The sequence below is a fragment of the Kryptolebias marmoratus genome, linkage group LG24 (assembly GCF_001649575.2).
Source record: "Kryptolebias marmoratus isolate JLee-2015 linkage group LG24, ASM164957v2, whole genome shotgun sequence".
Lineage (NCBI taxonomy): Eukaryota > Metazoa > Chordata > Actinopteri > Cyprinodontiformes > Rivulidae > Kryptolebias > Kryptolebias marmoratus.
In genome coordinates this window covers 10,348,847-10,367,638 of record NC_051453.1, presented here as the reverse complement: position 1 = coordinate 10,367,638, position 18,792 = coordinate 10,348,847, and the positions used below count along the sequence as shown (strand labels likewise).

Below are 18,792 nucleotides of genomic sequence, written 5' to 3'. Positions count from 1 at the left end.
ATTGAGCAGCAATAAATACACCAAAAAGATTTTTTATTTGCTGAGATTTATTTATCAAAACATCTCACAACAAAAAGGCAATGCCAGGTGAAGCATAATAGAATGAAAGAAAAAAAAAAAAGATAAAAGTTTGGTCTCTAAAATGTAGAATACCAATATGAGGAAAAACTAAAAACATTTACTTTGACAAGTTATGAACTAAAATAACTTTCACTTACAAATATCTACTAAACAATGTATGATGGAGAGCAATTCTGATCATGCAGAGTAAGTAGTCATTATTGACCAAAGCTGTCAGAAGCAACATAAATGTGTGAGTTATGCGTTTCTATCAATCCTAACGTCGATCTCTCTTCCATTCAGGCGATAGCCGTTCATGGTTCGGCAGGCACGCTCAGCAGTTTCAGGGTTGTCAAAGCGAACCACACCACAGCCCTTGGATTTGCCATTTTCCATTTTGATATCAGCATACTGGACCATACCTTCACAGGGACAAAGAAAAATGTGGGGTGTGATTTTAATTTTTAAAAACATTTTTCTGTTTGTCATAGTGTTGTTTTTTCTCTGTTAACAGGCATGTTTACCTGTACAAAAAGTTTGTTTAGATTTCGCTCTTGGAGCTGTATTTAAAAACTAACTTGTATAATCTGTTGATATAAAGTTGCTTAACACTTTTTTTTAAATTCCATTGCTTACAGGACAATATTTAAATTGAACAATCCACTTCCTCAGGTTCCCTACAACTGGATCAAAAAACAAATCTCACATTTATTTCAAAGAAACAACAAACCATGTTTACCGCATGTATTGAAGGTGTCCTTCAGCATCTTCCAGGTGAAGTCAAATGGTAGCTGAAAAACAAAGTTCAATTGAAATCTCTTAAAAACAGAGGAGCTTTCGGGATGAATTAATCCTAACATATTGTGTACACTTACATTTCTGACAAAGATCTGGCATCCCTTCCTGACATTGCCTCCGCCAGTTCCAGGTCCCCCAGCTCCCCCGAAGGAATTCCCACCAAACCCACGATCCAGATCACCGGAGCGATCGAACTGGCCACCAACGCCTCCAGATCCCATCCGGTCCATCCCAGAGCTCATGCGGTCGAAGCCACCGGAGGAAAAGCGGTCGAGCCCTCCGGCGGATCCCATGCGATCAAAGCTGCTTCCCATTCTATCAAGTCCAGTGCTGCCCATGCGATCCATGCCCATTGTGGAGCTAAAATCTATGCTGGAACCCATGCGTTCCAAACTAGATGGGCCTAGACGGTCAAACCCACCAGGGACAAGGCGATCCATGCTAGATCCCATGCGGTCCAGGCCTGGTCCAAGCCTGTCCATACTGGGCCCCAGCCGGTCCATCCCTGAGCCCATACGGTCAAACCCAGACCCCAGCCTATCCAGGTCAGACACGCGATCCATCCTGTCCATGCCCATCCCTCCCATGCGATCCATGTTACTTCCAAGGCGGTCCATTCCAGAGTTCATGCGTTCCATACCCATTGAGTTACCTACACAAGAAAGTAAACAAAATCCACAGGAGGATGTGAGAAATGAACTTCAGAGATTTACAGGAGCTCTCAAACAAATCCTGGAAGTACTAACCCATTCCTCTTTCAAAGGAGTCTCCAAAATTATTGCGAGACATTCCAATTTCATTTCGTCCAAATTCCCTGTCAAAACCACCACCAACCCCACGGTCCATCTCTGACAACAGAAAAGACAAAATCATTAGAAACGTCTGGCAAAAGATGGGAAGTGCCACGCTCTCTTTCAGGCTGTCACAACATCGCCTTACCATTCACTCGCCCCATTCCTGAAGAGCCAAATCGATCCATGTTGTTCATTCCACCAAAGTTGTCCATTCCTGAAACCAACAAACTTTTAATGGCAGATACAAGTGGTTCAATGTGATTATAAAAAAATAAAGCATATAATGACATGAATCCAAACAAAGGTTAAAAAACCAAACAACTTACCTCCTCCCATGCGACCCATGTTGCCAAACCCCATTCCATCCACTCCTGCAGGTGAGAATAGTGATAATGAGTGCTTGTGTTTTATTACTTATGACCTGAAAGAAAACTAAACACTAAAGCTTGTTACCTCCAGGGCCCATGTTTCCCATCCCTCCACCACCACCTCTGTTGAGCATTGTTGCATCAATAGGCTGACCACCAGGTCCGAGGCCCAAACCAACGCCACTTAGCCCACCTGGTTTGGAGGCAAATGGGTAAAATTCAACATCTTCTTGGCACAAGAAATTGTATGGTTGAAAATCCAAATTGGATAAATTTGATAATTCACAATATTACTGTTCCTCTTCTACTTAAAAAATAAAATAAAATAAAAGTGTGGTGTATACTTACGAGGAAGAGCAGCTGCTCTGTCTGGCTGCCCAAAGTCTTTGGGGAGGGATTTTTCATCCTGGATACATACACAAAAAAACCCCCTCATTTAAACGATCCTCATGAACTGACCATAAAATGATCTAATATAAAAACAAGGCTCAGCAACGTACCAGTTTAACGTGCATAGTTCTGTTAAATAAGAGCTGTCCATTGAACATAGCTGCAAAGGCATTTAGGAAAATGCACAAGACAAACCAGAAAACAACAAAATCCCAATGGACAAATGATTTTGAATAAAAAGACAGGCCAATCGTTAGTATATGATAAAGGATACAGACAGCCTGGACTGCTTCAATGGGCATTTCAAATGTCACTGTGCCCATGCCTCTGCTCTTTCCATCCTTGTCCTCCAGAATGTCTGTCCTCACCACCACACCCGCCATGCTGAACACCTCCTTCAGCTTTTTCCATCCAACTTTGTAATCAAGCTGTAAGCAGAAAAAAAAAGACATTTAGGTGAGAGATGACTTAAAAATGTTAACCTATCCCCAAGTTTCTCACTTTGTGTTGCAACCAATACCAATTTGTTTTATAAAACTAAAATCCTTTCAAAATTATGACAAAAACAACAGAGAGCCTCACATTTGCCACAAAAATGGTGCTTCCAATCCTGCCATTTTGTAGGCCGTGAATGATCTCGTTGGGGATGTTCGGGTTGTTCAACAGGCTGGGAGGAATGTTGACCATGGGCCCGGTTGGTCCTGGGCCCATCCGATCCATGCCGCCCATCCGATCCATGCCGCCCATCCGATCCATGCCGCCCATCCGATCCATGCCGCCCATCCGATCCATGCCGCCCATCCCTCCCATCCCACCATGGCCTCCTGGGGGACCACCTTGAGACTTGTTGATTTCTCTCTGGGCAATGACGCCATCAGGGTCCTATAAAAAGGACAAAAAGTGAGAAACCCCTCAAGCTAAACCAGAATTAAAACATCACTCTAATTGGAAAAACAACCAACATTTGTTTTTATTATTTTTCCATGCAGTGTACCTCTTTGACTTTTAGGGGTCGCCCATTGAGGTTATGCTTGTTGACCTTTTCCACAGCTTTCTTCATTAGTTCTTCAGTCCTAAACTCAACAACGCTAAAAGAAACAAATAAACTTAAAACACCTGGATGTTTACTGCATGCTGGTTTGGCAAAGCGAACATAGTTGTATAGTCTAAGCAGGATGACATTTAGTTTCGTTAAACTAACATATTAAGACCTACGGTTGGAAATGGTAATAAATGAAATGTACTTACGCACAACCCTTTTTGATTGAAGTAATCAGAACAGGCAACACAGTAAAAACAAAAAAATAAAATTAGTAAATGTAATGTTTAATAGTTGGTTTAATTGACATGTAGTAAAACAAAACATTCATGCACACACAAAATTTAAACACAAGCCTATAGTCTTGGCAACAACTACACACATTTTACTCTTTTTTTGTTTCATCCAGTCAGTGACAAAGGCAACTGTAGTAAAAGTCGAGAGCTTTTTTCAAACATCCAAAGGGAAGAGACTCCACAATGAGAATGGGCTCCACACAATAAACATTTGAGAGCTATTTTCCAGTAAAACAGATCTATGAAATGGTTATGTTTAACAAACCATCTAACAGCTTGTAACAACCTTTTGCCAACTAAATCCCTTAAGATCATAAGGAGCAAATTCAGCAACCAAAAGGGACATTGACAGCTAATGCAATCAACAGGATTGAATACGAGAAAAGCTGAAGTCCTATTTAAGAACATCAACCCTTCATTAAGGCCTCTAATCAGTGCCACAGACGGCACCAAATAAACACCTCCAGCATGTCACCATCTCAGAACTCCACCAGGATTCTTTATCTGAACAAGTCCCAACAATTTAAATAAAGAAACCAAAGCTGACAAACACAGGTTTGTCTAGGCTTAATCATAGATTTGTATGTATTTGCACTTACCCTCGATTTGCCTTCTGCGTCCATTAAGTGTTCCACGTATGTTACCTCACCCACTAAAAATCAGATTCCAGAGACGACACACACCAAGGGGAGAGAAGCCGAGAGAACAATGGGGGTTTAGAGTAGAAACAAGGAGGGCGGCCGTCGACAGTGAGCTCAGACTGCTAGTCTTCAGCCTTCCCCCTGCACCTCAGCAGCACAATATGGTACAGGTCTACAAAAAATAAGCTTGGGTTTTTAAAGAAAGATATTAATAAAACTTCTTAGACTGTCCTTGGTGGAATGCTCCCAAAACACCAAGAGGAAACCAGCTGTTGAAATGCCCAACAGCCTTCCTATTTCGACATATTACGGTGAACACCACATATGAAGATGATTGACCATACCTTTTCAAGTTAGGAAAAGCCCCATACAACCCTTCAGTCCATTTCAGTTCAAGCCTACGTGCGCTTTGTCAGATTTTACCATTTTAAACTTCCAGCTAATGCATCAAAACACTCTTCCATCAGCGGAGTCTAAAAATGCTCATAATCTTGACGACCACCTCTTAGGAAACGGATGCTTCTTTAACAATATTCATAAAGTTGAATAATTCATAAAATACAAAAAATAAAATGCATTAAAAATTAGATATCAGAATTTTGATGCAACGTCGACCACTGCCACGTCAATGTTCCAGGCCACGTGTCTGTTCACCAAATGGACATCAGTGACGGAACCTCTCGAGACAAGGACAGTACAAAAGAAGTTGCTTTATTTTGTAGACCTGTACCCCAAAGAAAGCCCCCAGCAAATAGCTGTGCGTGGCACAACATGGAGATCTGCTGAGAAAACTTTGCTTGTCAAGGTCACACCTAAAAAAGAAAATGCAATTTAACTCAACAGTTGACACAAAACGAATACCATGCCCTCCTTCTCAAAGGGTGACTCCCTTCATAACTTGAAGTGGAGCTTGAAATAAATGATGCAGCTGATGTTTTCCAGTACCCTGTGACTATACAACTCTTCGTGTAAGACTAAAATGTTTACAGAATTCAAAGTTGCTGCATCACAAAACATTAAAATGTGCATGTTTACAACAGTTTAACATCACGGGGCTCAACATTTACTGATAATTACATATTCCAGTGAATATGAATCTGTTCCTTGATTCAAGGCCAAATGATTAAACTGCACCAAAGAACTAACCATTTTTTTCCCATTGGCATTAGGGAATAAACGTCTCATAATGCCATTCAAGATCCCAAACCAAGAGTTTTACACATTAGTACACCTGTTTTTACACCCACTGTTTCACAAAAACCTCAAAAGGTTAATATAGCCCAATGGGGACTCTATTCAATCTGACATCCAGGTTCACAGCAACCCCTTGGTTGTTGGACAAATATGAGCATCATAGTCCAAAACTTTTGTTCCAAATAACTTCAAAAAAGGTGTCCACGTCCAAAAGCACTTAAAAAATGAAGCAGCCAAACGAAATGATCCTGGATGTTGATCCTTATTTTCTACATGTAGCAGGGCCAAGTGTTGCTTTGGTTAGAGCCTCACAACTCCTAGAAGCACCTTACCTATTTCTTTCATCAGGTCTTTGAGGGCTTGCCATTTCACATCATAGGGGATGTTACTGACAAAGACACGGTATCTTTTATTCGCATTGCCGTAAGGTTCGTAGCGACCCCCTCCACCTCTCTTCTGGGGTCTCTCCTTCCTGCTCGCACTGGATTCAATCTTGGGTTTCCCATTCATTTCTCTGCATAAAGAAAATTGTTAAGACCATGTGTAACTCATTAGGAGAAACAACAACAAAAGAACAATATTGGCTACACTTGTAAATAGTAAGCCTAAAGGAGTAAGTGAAAAAAATATCAATTAAAGTGGCTTTTACAAAGTATGAAAAGAGAAACAAAAGAAGCTGAATGGCATGGCTCATTTGTGTATTTAAACTAATAAATTGGCTCTAATAGGCATCATTTGCTAATATATTAGATTTCACGCCTTCACGCTGTGGTTAGCTTGTTTACGACTTGAACAAAAAATGGCCGCCAGTTTGTCACATGGCGGCGGAAAGGCCGCACTAAAAAACTAGGCCTTATTTGACTTACTACTAGTAGAATAATACAAAAACAAAACACAAGAGCGCGGAAAATTCAGGTCATATATTGCTTATCCCAAAATAAGCATTTTGAAAAGCCCGTTTTCACTTGCGTTCGTCGAATCGCAATATACATTTCCAGGAAATAGACGGACCCCAGACACATGCAGCCAGTCGTGCTTACAAAAAACAGCATTAGATGGATCAAGACGGAAGCTATAACTTATCACATTTTGATGAACTAAATAAACCTTTTTATTGTTTGTTTAAATAACAGACAATCAGCTAAACATTATAAGTCGGCCGGGGTTGGCTAAATTAGCTAGTTGCAACAAAGAAACGTCGACTCACCCCTGCTGCTGCGGCTGGGCTGCCGAGTCGGTAATATTTTCAGTCTGCTCGTTGGACATTTTTAATGCAGATGAAGACTTAATTAAACCACGATGAGTTGTACTAAAAGAAATGGTTGATATATTCGAGTCAACCGACTTCAATTGCGCAAATCGTTCTGCCTGTTAGGAAAATGGCGGAGCTCTGCCCGATTTAAAAAGATGGTCAAGATAAGTCTCTTCCGGTATTTCTTTCAAACTAAGGGTACCACGACACCAAAGACGTTCAAAATAAGAGCACTCGTCTTCAACAATATTTATAACAACATAATAATTTATAAACTATTCATATTCTTCATTGCGTTAAATACAAAGGTTTATGTTTAATTCGAAAAATATAATTTTGCCCCTGTGTTGTTTGTTGGAGAGAGAAAAACAAAGAGTAACTTTTTCTTTTTGACCTCAATTTTAATGATGCAAGTATGTGACTCTCTTCTACAGCTACATGTTTTTAGCAACAGACGCTCAGTTGCATTGCACTAGTAATAAAATAAAACAAAATAAAAAATTTAAAAAGAAAAAAAAGAATTTCTGAGACATAACTTCGCCACACCACAAGGGGGCGACTGTCGTTGTTTGGGTCAGTGAGCTGGGGCGGAAGTGGTGTCCGTTTTAGCTAACAACCATCGAACCTCTAGCAACACATCGTATTCGTTATCAACTGCGCAGTTTAGACGTTTTTCATGGTGGTATTATTATCTAAAAATATATACAGAAATATTCTCGATTGTATGTGTGTCGGTCTTTAAAGAAAAAGTAGCTTGAGAAATTATACGGTATTGTTAGCCTTTTAGCTAGCATAGCACGCGTTTAGACGTGAACGGAATGAATGAGCGCACGTAAATAATGAAAGGTGTCCACATTTGACAGATTGTGAAGGGTGTTTATTGGCAGCATACTAAATATAACATAACAATGACTACTGGTGCTGATGTTCGGGATATTTTGGAGCTGGGTGGAGGGGAAAACGATGGTCCCATCAGCAAGAAAGACCTCATCAACTCTGATAAAGTAAGAAACATTTCATTGTCGTGTTCAATTTAATTCTTTTTACCCATTGATATTAATGTAGTTTGGGGATTTATAACAAGTCTGTACTGGCATTTGTAATGGAAAACAATAGCCCAAGTTAATATTGAATGATGTTTTGCATGCTTTTTGGTTTTAACCTTAATGTTCTGTTAAAAGTAACATTTTTATGTCAATTGCTGCAGAAAAAAAGCAAGAAGGCAACAGAGACGCTGACCTTCAAGAGACCAGAAGGAATGCACAGAGAGGTTTACGCGCTGCTGTATTCAGATAAGAAGTGTGTTATTCATTAATTTATGATTTATTTATTACAAATAGGTCTGTTGTAGAAGCACAAATAACGATTTTAGCAATGATTTACCTATAACACTGTATTTTCTTTCTAAACTTTTCTGGTAAAATGTCTTCAAAGTCGTTTGAAGGATTGTTATGTTGTTGCTCACATCCACCAATTTTCTCATGCATTCAATAATCACGTTTATTTTCTTTGATGGAATACCCAACTATACCGGGAAGATGAGACCGCCTACATTTAGCTCGTTTCAGAAATGTTGGTACATTTTTTTCCTTTTTGCTTGTTCATCCACAGAGATGCACCTCCTCTGCTGCCCAGTGATACAACTCAAGGTTATAGGACCGTCAAAGCCAAGCTTGGATGTAAAAAGGTTCGCCCCTGGAAGTGGATGCCTTTCACAAATCCAGCTCGCAAGGATGGAGCCATATTCCATCACTGGAGACGGATGGCAGAGGAGGGCAAGGACTACCCTTTTGCTCGTTTTAACAAGGTAAGTTTGACTCTTTTTCAGTCATGCAGTACAAATATAAAGGATATGTGGATGGATGCATTTACTTGCAACAACCCATCCAGTTTTATGTCTTACTTTTCAAATTGCCTCACATGTGTTTTGCTCTTTGTTCTCTCTGTTTTCTTGTTTGCCTGTTTAGACAGTGCAAGTACCGGTGTACTCTGAGCAAGAGTATCAAATGCATCTCCATGACGACGGCTGGACTAAAGCAGAGACAGACCACCTGTTTGACCTGTGCAAACGCTTTGACCTTCGTTTCGTAGTTGTGCATGATCGCTATGACTACCAGCAGTTCAGGGTAATGACTTATTCCCTTTCCCTCCTGCACTGTTACAGGAAATAATCCCAAAGCTAAGGTGTGTACTTGTATTAATTTTCCTTCATTGCATTGAAAATGTTTAGAAACGCTCAATAGAAGACCTGAAAGAACGATACTATAGTATTTGTGGTAAGCTGACCAAGATCCGTGCAGCATCTGGGACGGAGCCCAAGCTCTACATCTTTGATGCCGGCCATGAAAGGCGCCGCAAAGAGCAACTGGAGAAGCTCTTTAATCGCACGCCTGAGCAAGTTAGTAACTTTCAAATTGGATGTGTGATGCAACTGTTCATAATTTAAATATAGCAAAAACCAGAAAAGTAATATCAACCAAAAGCCAATTATTACTCTAATTGTCAATGTAGACAATGTTGATGACTCTTTTGAATGTTTTCTCGAAATATAAAAAAATGCACCTTCCTTGTTTTCCCTGCAGGTGGCAGAAGAGGAGTATCTTATCCAGGAGCTAAGGAAGATCGAGAACAGGAAGAAAGAACGTGAGAAGAAAGCCCAGGATCTGCAGAAACTCATAAAAGCGGCTGACACAACCACAGAGTTAAGGCGAGCTGAAAAGAGGGTTTCCAAGAAGAAACTTCCTCAAAAGAGAGAGACAGAAAAACCGGTGCGTGATGCAGTTACACAAAAGGGAGCAAAGTTGATGTTTGTTTGTTTTAAAAAGCTAAATTGCTAATAATTAAAAATATATAAAAAGCATTAGTTAAAAAGTAAGTTTAACATTCATGTTTCAGTTTAAATTTTAGTTTATCATCAAATATTTTTTGTGTTTAAGTCTGTGTTTAAATGTATAAAATGTCAGATGAAAGCAAGATTCATCTCAAGATCTTTATGTGATATTTTCCATGTCCATTCAAGTTCAAAATAAAAAAAAAAATGTTTCCTGTCTAACGGGTTACTTCTTCTCCAGGCTGTTCCTGAGACGGCTGGCATCAAGTTCCCAGATTTCAAATCAGCGGGCGTCACACTGCGCAGTCAGAGGGTGAGTGTGAGGAGTTCTTGCAGGTGTACTACGGATACAAAACAAAGTCACAATGTCGACCTTAAACCTCGTCTCGGTTTTATATTAAAACATTTTTACGAGCCAAAAAGAAAAGATGAAATTGAACTGGTCAGGGATTTTTCTGTAGGGTTTTTTTTTTATCAGATACAGGCGCTCCGTGCTGTGGACTTTATTCCTATAAAAGCTCAAATGTTGTGAAAGATCGACTAATTTTTGTTTGTCCCAGTATGAACATCAGAAGAATTATAGCTTCATGCTAGAGGTGATGTATGTGAGTAACTGGAGTTTGACTTTAGGTACCTATCTCTTATTATTACTGCAATGATTAAATATGTTCCTGAAGAGCTAATATCTGTAAAACCAGCAAGATGACCCTTATTCATCTTGAAGACTGATGAGGAGCTGCTGCTCTCTATGGAAAATGCATTAGCACAGCTAAGGAAGTAGAGAGCCCCTGTAGCTAATCAGTCAGATAGAGTTCAGTGGATAAAGACGTTTTGATCTGGCCCACTGAAGTGCATTTCATACGAATTAAAAGCCCTGAGGTGGAGCTGTTTATCCTAATATTTCTAGTACCTTAAATCACAGCCCTGTCTTGGTGTGTGTGTGTGTGTGTTTCTCTGTGTGTTTGTGTGTTATTCAGATGAAACTGCCAAGCTCAGTTGGCCAGAAAAAGATCAAGGCCATTGAGCAGATCCTGGTGGAGCAAGGAGTGGGTGAGTATGAATAAACATTAGTAAATTACTAACATTGCAGAGTTTTACATTTTCAACACCCCTCTGCACCAAACATTGATTTTAGTACAGCAGAAAAAAACAACATTTTTAAAAACTTTAGAAAAAGAAACTCAGAGAAATATTTAGGCATTTGGGGGAAAAAATAGAAGAATAGTAGAACATGTAAGAGTGCTTTTTAACACGTGATGCTTTTTTTTCCTGCAATAAACAGCTGAAGACATCCTCCCAGTTGTAAATGTGTTTTCAAATAAAATCCACAAACTGATCTTCTGTTCATCTTTACCTTACATCTTTCTTTGAATATAGATCTTAACCCCATGCCTACAGAGGAGATCGTACAGATGTTCAATGAACTCCGTAGTGACCTGGTGTTGCTGTACGAGCTCAAGCAGGCCCACAGCAATTGTGAATACGAACAACAGATGCTGCGTCACCGCTATGAAGCCCTGCTGAAAGCTGGCAGCGGGGTCAGTTGCGGAGGCACCACAGGCGGAGGCCCAGCTAGCGTCCCACAGAGTGGGGAGATCGGTGCCATAAACAGTACGTCATCTGTCCCCGGAGCTGAAGCTCAGTCCTGGCCCAGTGCAGATGATATCAAGGTGGAACCCAAGGAGCAGATCATCGATGTTGTAGGAGCACCTCTTACCCCCAACTCGGTCAGTGTACACTGCTAAGATGCTTTATGTGATACGGGAAGGCAGTGAGGAATCTAGGCCTCATGGATACGAGGCCTAGATTCTGATGACTTCCAAACTGGTTAAAAGCAGGAGAACGATTAAAAAAAACAATTGAAAGACTGCAATTGTTGTCGTCAAATTATATAAATTTCACCCATTTAGAATTGATGCAATCTGATTACACAATATATAAGCCCTCGACAAATGGTTAGTCCTTCGCAGGACGAGGTGAACGCTGACACACTGCAACATGACTCTTCTGTGTCTTCCATTTGCAGCGCAAACGGAGAGAATCAGCTTCCAGCTCATCTTCGGTGAAAAAGGTGAAGAAGCCTTGATGAGAGCTGCAGCCGGTGCACTCTGGAGGACAAATGACTGTGTTACTTATTCTGATGACAGTGGCGTGCCCATGAGGATTATGGCTGGACAAGACAGACACAACTGAGCCGGCCACCACATTATTGCAGATGCACCACTGACACACAACTTCTCTCCTACTAACGAGACCTCTCCAAACCCTCCCCATCTGGCTGTGACAAAGGCAATGACTGAGTGACATTTCATTCCATTACGGCTCGTCTCCCTGCCTCCACCAACCGGTTGGCCATAGATGAGGCAAGAGCAACTGTAAATTGCCAGGCTGAGCTAATCGGGACAGGGTGAAGAAGGCGGGAACGACTGGGTAATTGAAATGAATTGGAATGAAAGAACAGAGTCAGGGAGTGGGAGGACCTGGAGCCGCTATGCTCATTTGAGCCATCTGATGGTTTTTTTGTAGCCTAATCATCCCATAGTGTTTACTAGAAATGTGTTTTCGTGTTAGCCTGTAGTACCGGGTCTCTCTCGACCTGGAGTGCATTTTGTTCTCTCATGGAGGCCACTTCCATCTTTCCATTCTGTATGTTGGGACTACAGAGGTCGATTTGTGTTTATTCTCTCCTCAGGTGAGCTTGAAGATGCTTCAGTTAACAATTCAATAAATATCAAGAGTGTTTATTTTTTTGCTAACTACACATAGATCATGTTTGTGCCCTACTCTTTTTAACATCTAAGTCCTCTGCCGCTCTATTCAAGAGGGTCTCGACTTCGGGGTAATAGGTGCTGAATACACATTTGTTCAGGAAATTGTTAGATCCTGACATTCTTACCTTACCTGCCATCTAAGTTAAGTGACAACTAATGACTTCATTAATATGATAATTAAGCACTGCCACTGAAACTTCATTAGGTTTCCCCCTCATAATATTGCTAATTGCTTGTCAATTATGGTGTTTAGCCTCCTTAGACATTAATTTCTATGCAAATTTTGGATATGTTTGCCTGAAGAGAGGAGCTCTGATGTGGGCATGCTAAGTGTGGAGGATAGTACTTATTTTTACAGCTGTACACATAAATTGATCAGCAAACAGATAGACAAATATAAGACATCAGGTCAAGTTGGACTTAAAAGGTAAATTTAGGTGAAAGACGTGACATCTTATTTTTTTATCTTAAGAATCAAGGGATTATTAACAGTGTATTCTCTGGCAAAGTCTGGTCAGTTGTTTTTGTCACTTTTCACAGTAAAGTTAGTTAAATATGAGCTAGTATCCCAAATTTCTCGAATGTATGGAGCAAAATTACCTAAAGTTATTTTACTGTTTAACAATACAGTAAGTTGAATTTTAGTTTGTAAACTTTTGTAGCCATATAAGTTTCAGTTTTTGCTTGGATTTTGTCACTTTTTTGTACTGAAAGCTTCTATTTCTTAAAGATTCCCTATTTCTTTTAACATTTACTACCTTTCTGACATTTGTACAAAAGGCTTTAGATCAGTGTTTCTAAACTTTTCAGCTTCTGACCCAAAAATCATCGTAGGTTTGTGACGCAGACATTCCTTGGTTAAAGTACACAACGATTAATATTAAGCACGTTAAACAAGAGCATAATAATAAAACCTCAACTAATTGTTTTTATCTATTTAAGACTACTTTTTTCTTTACCAAGTTTGACAAAATATGCTATCAACAATTATTTTATCAACTGCCAGCATGAAATGTGGGGGCGATCATGTAATTACATTTGTGTGTTTGTCTGTCAGCAAAATATCTCATGAACACGTGGACTGATTTTAATGAAACTCAAAGTAATTATTGGATGTACATCTACAGCTGATTAACTTCATTTGGAGTTAATTTGATTTAAGATGGCCGTCACAGCAAATCATCTTAAACACAAAAATGGCTACAACTCACTCAGTTTTACATATATTGAGCAAGACGATTAAAACATGACCTCTTGGTAATTATTAAAGGCTGAACTTTTTTTCCTTTCTAAAACAGTACAAAAAGCTATTATATAAATGTTGGGTTTTTTTTTCAGTTCATTTTTTGCTTGTTTAGCATTTGTTGTTAGGTCTGTTGGTTTATGTGTGACGGCCATTTTTGACTACAAAGGAATGGTTTTATTTAGGTGATTTACCTGAAGAAAGTCAACAAAATACGATGAAAAGCAAATTATTATGTTTTTCTTTTTAATATTAGAACCTTTTCTCAACTTTCATAGGCAAAGCACTCAGTACCACTGAAAGTTGCATAATCCAATCAGTGCAATCAATCTGATTTTTATTCACAGCTCCGATGAGCGCTGAGGTTACAGCAGTAAGCCCATCAACACTCTGCTGGCCCTTTGATTGAGACAGAGAGAGAAAGAGTGAGAGAAGGCAAGTAAACATGGCTAAAATGGATTCTCTGTGTCTATATTTCATGTTGAAAATTGGCTCATAAATCCAGTGGTTTGATCTATGGAAGCGGTCGTTGCCTGAAAAAACCTCCGTAAATGTGTAATTTCTCCCTTGACAGAACACAGCCGAAAGGCTATCTTTCTTTTGCCTCCTCCTCCTCCCCTCTCTCTCCCTCTCTCTGCCCTTCTTCTCTGTCTTTCATTCTCTCTCCTCCTCTTCAGCATCCCGGTGTTGGATTAATGCCCCCTCCCCTCGCCTTTCACCCTCCTCTGATATCTTCTTTTCATCACTGCTCATACATTTATCAAAACTGGGGCTTCTCTGTACTCTACCTCTCAGTGTCTAAAGCCATCTTAAGTTATATGGCAGATCTCTTATAAGACAGACATCGAGAATGTGGAGGTTATTAATAAATACTAGTGCAAGTAGAAAACAGGGAGGTATCATCACCCAAGTGTGAATGATAAAACCTCCCAGTAGACCCAGTTTGGCTCCTTCTGCAATGAACTCCATCCAGGCTACAGTTCTGCTACAATGATGTGAAAAGCATGAGGCAGAACGCTACGGGAGAGTGTCTTATAATGTGGCTGAGATGGGCTCTCTTTATCAAGGCCCGTCTGAGGCTTTAATCACGGCCTAAGAGGTGTGCTGGCTTTTTATCATAATTGAACTGTAGCCAGGCTAATTGCAGGCATACGTCACTGTCGAGGGGAGGNGGGGGTTCGCTCTGCTGCACCAGCCGGGTAAACCGGCGGTGGTGATTGAAAACACAGTTAAAAGAAAAGATGTGAAGTGAGGGACATAAAGTGGGCAGAGGCAGGTAATAGTAGATATGATAGAACGCTGCTGAAATACATCACGCCTTGAGGTAACCGCTGATGGGTCAATGATTAGATTCTTCTAGGGAAAAGTGCTTTATACCCATTATGTCACATGCAATCACTGATTACTAGAAGGTAAAAATACAGGAATTGTACATTACCGTGGGAGGATTTCCTCTAGCGTTTGGCACTTACTGTATATGTGTCATAAAAATGTCCAAAATACACTTTGGCCCTCGTGCCCCTCTCTCATCTTCACGTCTCTTTGACTTTCACCTTCATATGTATGTAGGTCACCTTGAGGGAGAAAACTTTTAATCATCGTTCCACATCAAATCCACCTGTGCCCTCTGGGACACTGAGCCGCAACAAAGAGGAAGAGGGGGGTGGGAAAATAAAGTGCCCACAGGGCTGGACAGTAGATGTCATTTCCACTGGATTTTTTTTTCTTCTTTTGCTGGTGGGGGATGGCCTGCTCCAGCACAAACCTCATCACTAGTGCTAAGCAGTGCTTACAGCTAGGCATTAACCCCACTGTCCACTCTCCACATTCAAGCCCAGGGAGGCAGGAGAGAAGTGGAGTAGAGAGGCCAGGGTGACTAAATCTAGACTTCTCTTTCCCCAGAACTGTGTTTCTCTTTGAAACATCTGCCTTTCATGTTGTCCTAGCTGATCAGGAGAGTTAGACGACTGATTTGAGAAGGACAAATCGGACTTACCGGTGGAAATGCAGTGGAAGTTGAGTTCACTTTTTGTTCCAGTTAAATGGTAACACCAATGTTGGAGAGATCTTTATGTTCTTTCGGCTGTTCCCTTTTCAAGGGTCACCACAGTCAACTTAACAGGTGACAAAGAAGCAGGAAAACAAAACTGACAAAAGAAAACAAAAACAGGTCAACAAAATAAAACAGGAAAAAAAAAAACAGAACCTAATAATCAAGAAAGCCCAAAAAACAAAATCTAAAACAATCCTAAGAACCGTATTTTAAATCCAAATCCAAATATTCTAATGTGAAGACATCATGAAGTACTTATTTTGTTTTTCTTGGGTAAATAAAGGTGCAAACAAATTACTGAATGAAGTTTCTGTTGCATGTAATGAAGATGCATCATGAAGATGCATCAGGGTTGAGGGCAGTGCTGTGATTGCATGCTGACTCTAAACAAAGCCAGGTTGGAAAGGTCGATCTCCACTCTGTTCTGCTTTTGGTGCTCGGAGACAAACCAGTTTGATTTGATTTGTCAGCGAGAGATTGAGAATCTTTGAACAATATGTGACAGAGTTACTTTGCCAAAGCGGCACAATGAATGTCTCTTTCTCTCTTTAACTGCACAAGTACAATTCTAACAGGAGGGAGGGGGAAAAAAAATCCAATTTACCATGTGGATCCACAGCTGTCACAGTGAGGGAATTAAACATTACCCATAACTCACTGGGGCTGTTGAGCAGGTCAGCGGATGGCAGGGATGGGAACATCACTCTGGGGTGCAATAACAAAGGATTTTAACCTATGACTCCTCCAATAATGCTGCCAGTAGAACATCCCCCTCACCAACAGCAGCTTTCACTGTTCTGGTTAACAATCTCTGGTCAAGTTGATGACTCAACTCACCAGTTAGTTCTCATCACTCAGATATCCCTGTTCCACAAACCAGGAGGAAATTGGGGGTCTGTTGGCATAAACATAATGTTTTCCACCCCGCTGCGTCCTGGAGCAGTTCCTGTGATGCTCCATAGGGGGTTGGTAAGATACTGCAGCAGCTAGGCGTTCTGGTGTCATCACCCACACAGGCTGACTACTTTGCCTGGCTGGTCCGCCACCACCAGAGCCTCAATTACCTGACTGACGTTTCATTAGTGCCTGCAGCTGATCCCGTGGCTGAAAGGCAGCGGGGCGCAGAGGAGCATGGAGCGAGCCCGAGAAGAGAGTAGGGGGTGTAGAGGAGGCTTTGACGCATTACATTCTCCTGCGCTGTCAGTGTCACAGCTCTGAATACAGCCACACAGCCCACTCATTACATTGCCGTCATTTAGCTCATACTCTTATTAAGTTGGACTGTGTGTATACTAAAATAGAGCTGCATGGCTGGGTTTTATCTGGTGACACCAGCACTGAGATGACATCCACAAACCTGCCCTGGATTGTTGGAGGAGCTGAGAGGTGTGAGAGGTTGTGGGTGTGTGTTTGTGCAGCAGCAGCTCAAGGTGCCTGTGAGACAAATCAATCCGGTGCTGTGTCGTGATCAGAAGTTCATCTTGGACGATGTATGTGTGGTTCCTGCACATCTTGTACCTGGGCTCGTGACAGGATGTGTGTCTTGTCTTCATCCTCGGGGTTAACACAGGCCATGTCAGAGATGATCCAAGGCGGAGCTGAGGGGGGCTTAGTGAGACCCCCGGCCTGAGCCTCTCCACACAGCCCACGCTTGGCTGGCCTCTCCTTCCCATTTGTCATCCCGGGCCAGTAAAACCACCGGAGAGATTAGGGCAAAGCAGAGGGACTGGAGGAGTAGCAGGAATAAGAGGATCAGTTAAGCTATAAACACAGACAAGTTTGTGTCTCTCACCCGCTCTGGCACAGTGACAGTTTGTAATGGCTGTCAAAAGTTCGCTCTGTGCAGTACATCTTTCTTTAAGCAACACTGCAGTGCCTGAATATACCTCGTGTCAGCAAACACAACAGTTACATGGAGCTGTTATCAGTTTCATCGAATGTTATGTGAAAAGTGGGCTCACGCTGGGCAGAGAAGTTAACTGTATCGACCCATATTGACCCAAGCTAATGAGCCGTGGCTCGGTGAGGAGCAAAAAATACAAAGGTTTTGCCTTTAATTAGAATTCTGCAGCACAAAGACCATTAGTCAAATCCTGCGAGCTTCTTCATTTCCATATTTTTGAATATTCTACTTAATTATGCAACAGTGAGGTAGATGAGAAGTTTTAAGAAAGCCTCATAAAGTCCTTATTAAGAGCAGAGGGGATTAATGGCAGTTAATATGAGGGCAATCAAACATTTAATGCAAAGGCCCTCCTGCAGGCAAACACTATTTAAATGAGTCAATTAGACATTCATTATCTTGGAGCCTATAAGTGGAGTCAGATCTGCATAAATGTTGGTGCAGAGTGTCGCTCCCATTTTTAACGGGACAAATGAATTATTAAAAAAGTTAACAAGTCTGACGTAGAAAATGCACAAATATTGATGGCTATAGGGCTGGTTACATGTTGTCATTGAATCAGGGGGAGAATGCACGATATCCATTGGAGATTGTCTCATAAATCATAATTATTGCGTTAGCACAAGCTCTCCTCCCAATTAGCCACGTAGCATTGTTGAAAAGGAATGAGAGAGAGAAATGTCCATTATACAATCCCATCAAATCCTGCATATGAACACTTTCAGGTTTACTAAACTGCTCTCCTGCTGATAAACCTCACTACAATAAGCAGATATATACCTGAAAACATACATATTCTGTAGAGGATGACTTGAATAATGTACCAAACTATGTAGATATATCACTGTCAGGACCTCCTCCCCCTTTTCCTTCTCCTCTAATCCCTCTTTCTTTCTCTTTCTCTCCATGTCTGCCTCTACTCTTGTCAGTTGCCCCAGCACACAATTACTGTGTGTGATTGCTATCAGGCGGGACGGTCGGGGAGGCTCCCAAATTAGGGCCTAAATAGGATTTCCTACATGGCGAAGGGCACAGGCCTGGACATGGTAATGAAAGCCTATACATCACAATCAGGCCGACAATCCTATTCATACTGCAACACATTACTCTCACTCCTCATAATTATAGAGGGGTGACAGATGGGCCTGTGAGGCACGGCA

General features: G+C 41.0%; 2 protein-coding genes across 3 annotated transcripts; one reads left to right on the top strand and one right to left on the bottom strand.

The window, feature by feature from the left end:
* Positions 1-29: 29 nt before the first annotated feature.
* Positions 30-6,846, bottom strand: hnrnpm (heterogeneous nuclear ribonucleoprotein M). 2 transcript variants are annotated; one of them, XM_017407013.1, is made up of 16 exons: positions 6,788-6,846; positions 5,913-6,094; positions 4,345-4,397; positions 3,659-3,666; positions 3,405-3,498; positions 2,993-3,292; positions 2,685-2,838; positions 2,521-2,570; positions 2,369-2,426; positions 2,106-2,213; positions 1,979-2,023; positions 1,798-1,866; positions 1,605-1,706; positions 936-1,510; positions 800-851; positions 30-482 (listed from the first exon to the last, which is right to left on the bottom strand). In XM_017407013.1, exons 1-16 carry the CDS (start codon positions 6,844-6,846, stop codon positions 319-321), a joined length of 2,073 nt encoding a protein of 690 aa, XP_017262502.1. In that variant the 3' UTR covers positions 30-318. The 2 variants fall into 2 exon arrangements, with proteins under 2 accessions (XP_017262502.1, XP_017262503.1); XM_017407014.3 differs by lacking the exons at positions 4,345-4,397; positions 6,788-6,846 and having other exon boundaries at positions 5,913-6,046.
* A 553-nt stretch (positions 6,847-7,399) lies between these two features.
* Positions 7,400-12,423, top strand: dmap1 (DNA methyltransferase 1 associated protein 1). The gene is made up of 10 exons (XM_017407056.3): positions 7,400-7,836; positions 8,040-8,131; positions 8,444-8,639; positions 8,800-8,958; positions 9,063-9,230; positions 9,415-9,600; positions 9,904-9,975; positions 10,640-10,712; positions 11,040-11,389; positions 11,689-12,423. The coding sequence occupies exons 1-10, from the start codon at positions 7,741-7,743 to the stop codon at positions 11,746-11,748; spliced, it is 1,452 nt and encodes a 483-aa protein (XP_017262545.1). The 5' UTR covers positions 7,400-7,740; the 3' UTR covers positions 11,749-12,423.
* The last annotated feature ends 6,369 nt before the right edge of the window (positions 12,424-18,792 follow it).

Bases quoted from the DNA above. Each gene is read 5' to 3' on its own strand.
- hnrnpm (XM_017407013.1), bottom strand. From the start codon at position 6,846: ATGTCCAACGAGCAGACTGAAAATATTACCGACTCGGCAGCCCAGCCG. The intron at 2,571-2,684 runs GTATCCTTTATC...ATGCCTTTGCAG, and splicing joins TGAAGCAGTCCAGGCTGTCT to CTATGTTCAATGGACAGCTC. The intron at 2,024-2,105 runs GTAACAAGCTTT...TCTCACCTGCAG, and splicing joins GGGAAACATGGGCCCTGGAG to GAGTGGATGGAATGGGGTTT.
- dmap1 (XM_017407056.3), top strand. From the start codon at position 7,741: ATGACTACTGGTGCTGATGTTCGGGATATTTTGGAGCTGGGTGGAGGG. The intron at 9,601-9,903 runs GTGCGTGATGCA...CTTCTTCTCCAG, and splicing joins AGAGAGAGACAGAAAAACCG to GCTGTTCCTGAGACGGCTGG. The intron at 11,390-11,688 runs GTCAGTGTACAC...TTCCATTTGCAG, and splicing joins CACCTCTTACCCCCAACTCG to CGCAAACGGAGAGAATCAGC.